Source organism: Calypte anna, unplaced genomic scaffold (genome assembly GCF_003957555.1).
Source record: "Calypte anna isolate BGI_N300 unplaced genomic scaffold, bCalAnn1_v1.p scaffold_189_arrow_ctg1, whole genome shotgun sequence".
NCBI lineage: Eukaryota > Metazoa > Chordata > Aves > Apodiformes > Trochilidae > Calypte > Calypte anna.
The window spans coordinates 20,095-28,386 of NW_022045471.1; the positions used below are offsets into that span (position 1 = coordinate 20,095).

The 8,292-nt window shown below is 62.0% G+C and overlaps 1 protein-coding gene across 1 annotated transcript; it reads left to right on the top strand.

Annotated features, from left to right (window-relative positions):
- The first annotated feature begins 620 nt into the window (after positions 1-620).
- On the top strand, positions 621-4,779 carry LOC103532561 (ammonium transporter Rh type B). The gene is made up of 9 exons (XM_030468620.1): positions 621-858; positions 1,799-1,985; positions 2,407-2,557; positions 2,704-2,851; positions 3,111-3,277; positions 3,490-3,627; positions 3,762-3,895; positions 4,011-4,137; positions 4,735-4,779. The coding sequence occupies exons 1-9, from the start codon at positions 678-680 to the stop codon at positions 4,777-4,779; spliced, it is 1,278 nt and encodes a 425-aa protein (XP_030324480.1). The 5' UTR covers positions 621-677.
- Positions 4,780-8,292: the final 3,513 nt, after the last annotated feature.

The following is an 8,292-nucleotide window of genomic DNA, read 5'->3' on the forward strand; positions in this document are numbered from 1 at the left end:
GTCCCATCCCTTCTTCCTTGGGAGCAGAGCCCGACCCCCCCTGGCTCCAACCTCCTCTCAGGGGGTTGCAGAGAGCCACAAGGTCTCCCCTCAGCCTCCTCTGATCCAGGTTCAGCACCCCCAGGGCCCTCAGCTGCTCCTCACAACTTCTCCAGACCCTTCTCCATGTTCTCCAGACTCCTTTTTACTTTCCAGACCCTTCCCTACATTCTCCAGACCCTTCTCCTTACTCTAGAGACCTTCCTCCTTTTTCTCCAGACCCTTTCCCATAGTCTTCAGACCCTTTCCCATATTCTCCAGATCCTTCCCCGTGTTCTCCAGACCCTTCCCCAGCTCCATTCCCTTCTTTGGACACTCTCCATCCCCTCAATGTCCTTCTTGTTCTGAGGGGCCCAGAACTGACCCCAATTGGGGGTTCATCCCATCCGAATCCTCTGGCACCCGACAGAGACACCCAAATCCCCCCCTTGCTTCCCCGGCACAGTGTCCCGATGTGACCCGATGTGACAAAACCCGGGACAGCCGGTCCGGAGCTTCCGTCTTGGCAGCTCCAGCCCCGTCCCAGCGGCTCTTCCGCTGGCAGGACCTGGCAGCCACCCCGCAGGCGGAGTTTGCAGCCCCGGCTCCTTCCTCCTCCTCGTGGTTTCGGGGTGGGAGGGTGTTCGGGCACCCCCGCCATGCCTGAGCCCTCTATCACCTCCAGACTTCAGCTTTCCGGGTTCTGCTTCCTCCTCCAAATCCTCCTCATCATCCTCTTCGCCCTCTTTGTCCGGTACAGCCCGGAGAGGAGTCCGGGACTCGATTCCCAGGAGCTGAACTGCAGCTGGAGGAACCGGGATTTGGGATTGCAGCCTCCCCGTGAGTACCCCCATCCCGACTGATACCCCGGGATATCACCACGCTCACTCCATGCTGTTAGACCTCCCACACCGCCCAGCTCTGGATCAGACTCGGGGGTAAAAGAAAAAAGGGGAAACATCAGCCCTGGCTGGAAAGCAGATGTGCTGCAAGGATTTGCAACGTGCTTGGAGCCAGCCAGGTCCCAGATGGGAATATTTGTGTCCGGGATGGGGGGTTTGGTGCAGAGGGCACAGTGATCATCCTGGGATTGTCCTCTCAGCCTTTGGGATGAGCACTGCAGCTTCTCTGGGGTCTGCAAAACTTCTCCCCCCGCACGCTGGGTTTGGAAGTGCCCTGGATCCTGGCAGGGATGGGAAGAGAGGGACGGGAAGGGGCTGAGTAGGGGGAGGGAGCAGGCAGCAGGTTCTCCTGGATTCCCCTGCCCCGGTCACCCCACCCCGGGCTGATTCACTGCTCTGGCACCTCTGCTGCCAGGGGGTGCAAAGGGAGCTGAGCCCGACTGGAGGAGCAGGTTCTCTCTCCTTTGGTTGCTCCCAGCTTGCTGTTGAGCCTCCCGGTTTTTCTTGTCCCTGGAAGTGGGGTGTGATGCTTCCAGAGGTCCCGGGGGGTGGGTGGGGGTGGCTGATGTCTCCTGCCGAGCTTTGCACCCGTGTGATGGGTGCAGGTCTGGAGGTTTCTGGGCTGCGGGGTGAATCCTGTGCCAAGGGACCTGCAGAGGGTGGCAGGGGCCATGTGAGGTGGGGCGAGGTACCTCTGAGTGCCACCAACCACTTGTGGGGTCCCCTGGAGACCCCCAAGGGGGTCCAAGGCCAAACCCATGGTGGTTCCAGAGCTGTGGCTGAATTCTATCAACTAAAGCCTTCATCTCCCCCAAACCTGTTCGGGCAGGGGTGTCTGAGCCCCCTCCAGACCCATCCCTCCACCTCTGCTCTGCTAGGTTCCTGGGATGTCCATCTCCAGCCTCTCCTTGGCTTCGGGCTCCTGGTGACCTTCCTGGCCCGGTACCGGTTGGGCAGCGTGGCCATCAGCATCCTCGTCGTGGCCTTTGTCATCCAGTGGGCTGTACTGATCCAGGGGTTTTTATACTCCTTCCAGAATGGAAAAATTGTGGTTGGAGCTCAGAGGTAGGGCTGAAGGAAGAGGAGGAGGAGGAGGAGGGGCTCGCTGCTTCCCTGCCGTGCTCCTCCTGGCTCCAGCCCCAGCACAAGGGCTCCCCCCGCTGTAAAACTCACAGCTCTGCTTGGGAGGAGGATTTTCAGGACAAGCAGGACCAGGCTTTGGGGTTCCTTGGGTCCCACAGAAGTGAGGGCCACTGCTGAGGTTATGTTTGGGTGTTTAGGGGGGCACAGCAGCCCCTGGCAGCCTCAGGAACCCAATTGTCCCTTTGTCACCAGCACCACAAGGCAGGGGCTGCCCATCCAGCTGGCAGGAGAGGTGGAGTGCAGGGTCCAAGCTGCAGGATCGTCCCCCATCCCCCCATCCCGACTTTCCTCCCCCCCCCCTGCTTCCGTGGGTCCAGCCCCACATCTTCCATCCCTTCCCCAGCATGGTCAGTGCCAACCTCTGCACCATGGCTGTTCTCATCTCCACTGGGGCTGTTCTGGGCAGGATAAATCCTGTCCAGACGCTGCTGATGACCCTGCTGGAAGTCACCATCTTCACTCTCAATGAGTTCATCCTGCTCAGCCTCATGGGGGTGAGTTACCCACCCGGGGGGGGGTGGGGGGGCACAAAGAAGGGGGTGACTGTGGGTTTAGGCTCCTCACATGAAGCCCTGCCTTGTGCAGGGAGACAAAACCCCCTCTCCCCCCTCCATCCACGGTGTTTTTGGGTGCTCCCCAGGTGAGGGACAGCGGGGGCTCCCTGACTGTCCACACTTTTGGAGCTTACTTCGGGCTGATGGTTTCACGGATCTTGCACCAGCCCCGGATGGATGGGATGCAAGAGGAGCAGGACAAGGGACATCAGGCAGATGGCTTTGCTGTGGCTGGTATGGAATCCTCCAGTGTGGTGGTGGAAGGGTCACCATCAGCTTTAGGACAGCGTGGCAAACCACCAAGGACAGAGTTCTCCTCCTCCTGTCCTGGGGCTGCATCGCTCTCTCCAGGAAAAAACCCTTTTCCCTGTGTCCCAATGAACCTCCCACAGTGCAAGCTGTGGCCACTTCCATCTCTTGGCACAAGCAAGAGGTTTCTTTTCCACAAGGGATCAAGCCCAAGATCAAAACCTGGCTGTGCCCCTTCCCACAGGAACCATTTACCTCTGGATCTTCTGGCCCAGCTTCATCTCAGCCCCCACATTCTGTGGCACCACAGAGCCCTGGGCAGTGCTCAACACCCACTTCTCACTGGCAGCAAGCACCCTGGCCACCTTTGTCCTCTCTCCTATCCTCCATGAGGAGGGAACGCTGTGGATGGTAGGTCCTCTCCTGGGACAAACCCCATCCGTCCCATCCTACAGGGATGGGGAGTGTGAATCCACCCAGGGCAAGAGGGGAAAAAGCTCCCTTAGGCTTCCTTAGGTTCACCAAAACCCAGTTTTTAACCACTGAGGACGCCCAAATCCCCCTAGCCCCATGCTGATGCCCTCTGTGGAGCCCATTTCCCCCACCCTGTCCTGCTCCATCAGGTTCAGCTCCAGGATGCCACCTTGGCCAGTGTGGCTATGATGGGAATGGCTGGGGAGATGCTGGTCACCCCCTTTGGGGCCCTCACCGCAGGGTTTCTGGCTGGCCTGGTCCCCCTGCTCGGCTCCAGGTTCCTCATGGTGAGTGCCCTGGGGACTTCTGAGGACATCAGGGGACCCCCCCTGCTTTGGGGGGAGCTCAGCAACCTCCACACACCCAGCCTGGGCCAGCACCCCCCCTCCCAACCCTGGCCATCCCTCGGTGCTCTCCCCAGCCCTTCCTGCGCTCCAGGCTGAAAATCCAGGACACGTGTGGGATCCACAACATCCACGGGCTGCCAGGGGTCCTGGGGACCCTGCTGGGGACCCTGCTGGCAGCGCTGGCTACTGCAGATGCTTACGGTGACAGGTGAGAAGGGACAGGTGAGAAGGGACAGGTCCAGGGGTGACACTGACTCCTGACACCAAGCCGGGGGTCCCTGGGGGAGGGGATGCTCCCCCAAATCCCCATCCTTGCTCTGCAGGCTGCAGGTGGTGTTCCCAGAGGTGGCTCAGGGCACCCGGACAGCCACGGGCCAGGGGCTCCTCCAGCTCTGTGCTCTGCCCCTCACCCTGCTCCTTGCCACGCTGGGAGGCTGCCTCACGGGTGAGGTTGGTCACGGGTGGGACGGGGCAAAGGGATGAGGGAGAGAGGGGCTTTTTTTGGGGAAAAGTCCCAAGAATTCCCGGAGCCCACTCTGTACAAGGGTGATCGGCACTGTGTGAGCCTCAGGGATGGGGCTGGAGTCACTCCTGGGGCTGGGGTCCTCCTCAGGTTTGGGTCTGGAGTCACTCCCGGAGTGGGGTCACTCCTGGGTCTGGGGTCTCCCCACGTTTGGGGCTGGGGTCACTCCCAGGGCTGGGGTCTCCCTGCATTTGGGGCTGGGGTCCCCCTCGGGTTTGGGGCTGGGGTCACTCCTGGGGCTGGGGTCTCCCTGCGTTTGGGGCTGAGGTCACTCCCAGGGCTGGGGTCTCCCTGCATTTGGGGCTGGGATCCCCCTCGGGTTTGGGGCTGGGGTCACCCTCGGGGCTGGGGTCACTCCTGGGGCTGGGGTCTCCCTGCATTTAGGGCTGGGGTCACTCCTGGGGTTTGGGTCTGGGGTCACTCCTGGGTCTGGGGTCTCCCCACGTTTGGGTCTGGGGTCACCCCCGGGGCTGGGGTCACTCCCGGATTTGGGGGTTGTGCTCGGGTCCCCGGTTGCCCCGCAGGCGGTGCCGGTTCTGGGTCGGTGCCGGGTCCCGCGCTGCCGCTAGGTGTCAGGGCCGGTCCGGGAAGCAGAGCCGGACCCCCCCCACCCCATTCCCCCCTCTCCCCCTCACCATTCCCCCCCGCTCCGTTCTCCCCATCCCCAGGAGCCCTCCTGAAGGCGAAGGGGCTGAGCCCCCCCCCGGCCCTGCCGCTGTGGGAGGTGAGGAGGGGGTTTGGTGACACGGGGACAGCAGGGGAATGGGGGGGGGGGAGGCACTGAAGAGCTCCCCTGGTCCCCCCATCCGGGCTGGGCCCTTTCCTGCCCCTTTCTCTCTCTGTTTTGGCTCAGGTGGGGGAAGGACGGGACCGTGGGGCCGGCAGCAAGGAGCGGAGGAGCAGCACCTCGGTCTGATGGTTCCATCCTGCACAGATCCAAGGACAGCCAGGAATGTCCCCAGGGGGAGCCACCTCCCGGTCTCCGGGGCTTTGGGAACAGCCCTGGGGGCTTTGTGGGGGGGAGATGCTGCGTGGATGCGAGTGCTGAGATGGGAGCCTCCAGGCTTGCTCCAGGGACACCTCAGAATGTCCGGATTTGGTTCAGACACTTCCCCTCTGGGCTCCGTGACTCAGTTTCCCCATCTACTGCTCTCCCGTGAGAGGGGGGCAGTGAGGGGAGAGCTGTGCTGGGTAAGGGGGGAGGGTTCCACGCTCCTTGGGAAGCAGCAGAGATTTTTTTTTTTTACGGACACTTTTCCACCCAACAATTAAAACCCACGGGTTGTTTGGAGCTTCAGGAGTTGGTGGTGAATTCACCCAGCACCTGCACTTTGCTGCCTCAGTTTCCTTCAACCTCCCCCCCCTCCCCCAGGACTCCTCCTCATGGTGGGTTTCATCCCCGTTGTCCCCTCCCAAGGGGCCTTGGCCACCAGAGCAGCCATCACCCGGGGGCAGCACCAGGGTGACATGGGGGTCCCCAGCACAGGAGTGACCTCTGTCCCCCCTTGCACCGGGGACTGGAGCCCCCCCAAACCAGGGAAACCCCCCCAGCACTCAGCCCTGTTGGGAGGGGGATGCTCCCTTTGGCCATGGCAGCACCCAGGTCCCTCCTGGCTTTCCAGAACCTCGGGTCCCCCCCTCGCCACATCCCCCATAGAGGGGGGGGGGCAGCAGCCTCTAAACCTGGCAGCACCCTGGGAATGGGACAGGGGGGACCCTGCAGCACCTGGAGCAGGGACACAGCCCCAGAGGAGTTCCCAGAGGAGGTGATGGTGGCAGTGCTGGGATCCCCTACAGGAGGAGGACTTGGGGGACACCCACCCCCCCACCCCGTGAGCCTGGAGGGGCTGTCAGGGGCTTTCACCCCACTTCCCAGGGGACACGGGTGTCCCCAGCTGCCACCCCATCCCCCAGGGAGGTGGGCACAGGGAGGGGACAAGGGGTTCAGGGCCAGCGAGGTTTGGGGGGAGCAGTTTGCTGCCCCACCACAGTGGTCACAGATCAGAGAAAATCTGAAGCATTGCTCCACAGCAGAAACTGAAAACTCCTCCCGAAGCCAAACCAGGGCTTTCAGCTCCCCTCTTCCAGTGGTTTGGTTACCGGAAAGCTGGGGACAGCAGCAGAGTTTGCCACGTGCTCTGGGGACACTGAATTTCCACGGCAAAACGCAGGGAACTGGGCCACGGGCTCCATCCCTGTTCCACCCCAGCTGCTGGGGAGGGTCCCTGCTGTCCCGTGTCCCATGTCCCGTGTCCCGTGTCCCGTGTCCCCAGGGCTACTCCATCCCCGCTGCCACCTCGCAGAGGGATGCAAGAGGTGGTCCCAGCAAAGGGGTCCCCAGCCTAGGGTGCAGAGCTCCCCCCCAGCCCCCCATCACCCCTCTTCCCTCCTTCCCAGCCCTTTCCTCCTTTTTTTCCCAGCCGGTCCCCCTGCCCCTGTTTCATCTCCTCCCAGCGCCTTTCAAAAGGAACCCACGGAGAGGGGAAGAAAAAAAAAAAAAACCAACCCTGCAGTGAGATCATTGCGAGACCCCCAGACGGAGGGGTCGGCTGTGAAATGGACCCCCCCACCCCCCTCCCCCAGCCCCCTGGGAAAGGCTCTGGGTTTGTAATGGGATTAGGGGAGCCCCTCACCCCCCCGGCTCTCGTTTCCAGTTTCCCCGCGGGTTGGGTCGGAGCCCCGGGAGCTTCTCCCGGGCAGTGCCCAGGGGGGGTTTGGGCACGGGGAGCCTGAAAGGTTCCGTCAGGGAACAAATTGCTTCTCTGTAGGGGCCGTTTGCTTCCCCGGGCTGCACATAATGCGGGCAGCTCGGTGAACAGATGGTGCTGCTAAGCAGCTAATCCCAGCTTGGGGACAGGGACAGGGACAGGCAGGGCTGGCGCCAGGCTCTGTCCCGGGACAGAAGGTGGCACTGGTAGCCAAGTGACCATCACATCCCAGAGCTTGGGTGGCCACTCCACCTTCACACCTCTTCTGTGGGTTTGGGGGTGGTGGTTTGGGGGCCAGGTGCAGTTTGTGCCTCAGTTTCCCCAGCCCTGGGGGTTCACCCTCGGATCTCAGCCTGATCCCTGCACACGAGGGAAGGACAACCCAGAAAAACTCAGTTTCTTCTCCTTTTCCACCCCCTTTCCCACAATATTCAAGATGTGGAAAGGGCTGGAGGAGAAGGGCCCCGTGGGGCAGGGTGGGGGGCACAGGGAGGTTTGTGTTGGGCTCGAGGGTGCTGGGACCTCACTGTTCAGCAAGTTTTTATTTAAAAGCCACCAGCAGGAAAAGCCCAAGGCCCTGCCAAGACTATGCAGGCAGGGGAGGGCACAGCCACATCTGGCTGACCCCTCCCAAGGCCCCTCCAGATGTGCCCCCCCACCTCCTGCTCCCAAGGCCATCCCTGTCCCCCGAACAGCTCCTCTGCCCTCTGGTGACCTCCTGGGATCACCTCTTGACTCTTCAGGAGCTCAACCAACCCCTCTGAGGCTTTTGCCCAGGGAAAAAACAATAACTGGATCTTTCTCTTACAGCTGGGGAAACTGAGGCACAAGAAGAGGTGCCCTGGAGTCCATTGGAATTAGAGGCAGGACAAAGCCCCAGCTCCTGGAGCTCCTGGCACACGCATCCTGCCTCCCCCCCCCCCGCCTCCAGGAGCAGCTGATGCTGGGTGCTGGGTGCTGGAAATCCAGTTAATCATCTTTCCCACCTTCCCGGGAGTGTGAATCGTTATCCCAGGGACACCTGGGAAGCTCCTTGTCTGGGGAGGGGGGTGCAGGGGGATAATGAGGGGCAGCAGATGGGAGAGGGGAGGCTCGGGAGAGCAGTAGGGACCCCATTGGCTCCACGGGGAACAAAGAAGCTCCTGGGGGGGTGGGCATGGGTTGGGCAGCAGGGGAAGAGCACATGAAGAGGCAGATTATCCCCAGGGATGCCCAAATTGCAGAATCCCAGAATGGGTTGGATTGGAGGGACCTTAAAGCCCCCCCAGTGCCACCTCTGCCATGGGCAGGGACCCCTCCCACAGCCCAGGGGGCTCCAAGCCCCATCCAACCTCCAACATTCCCAGGGATGGGGCAGCCACAGCTTCTGGGGGT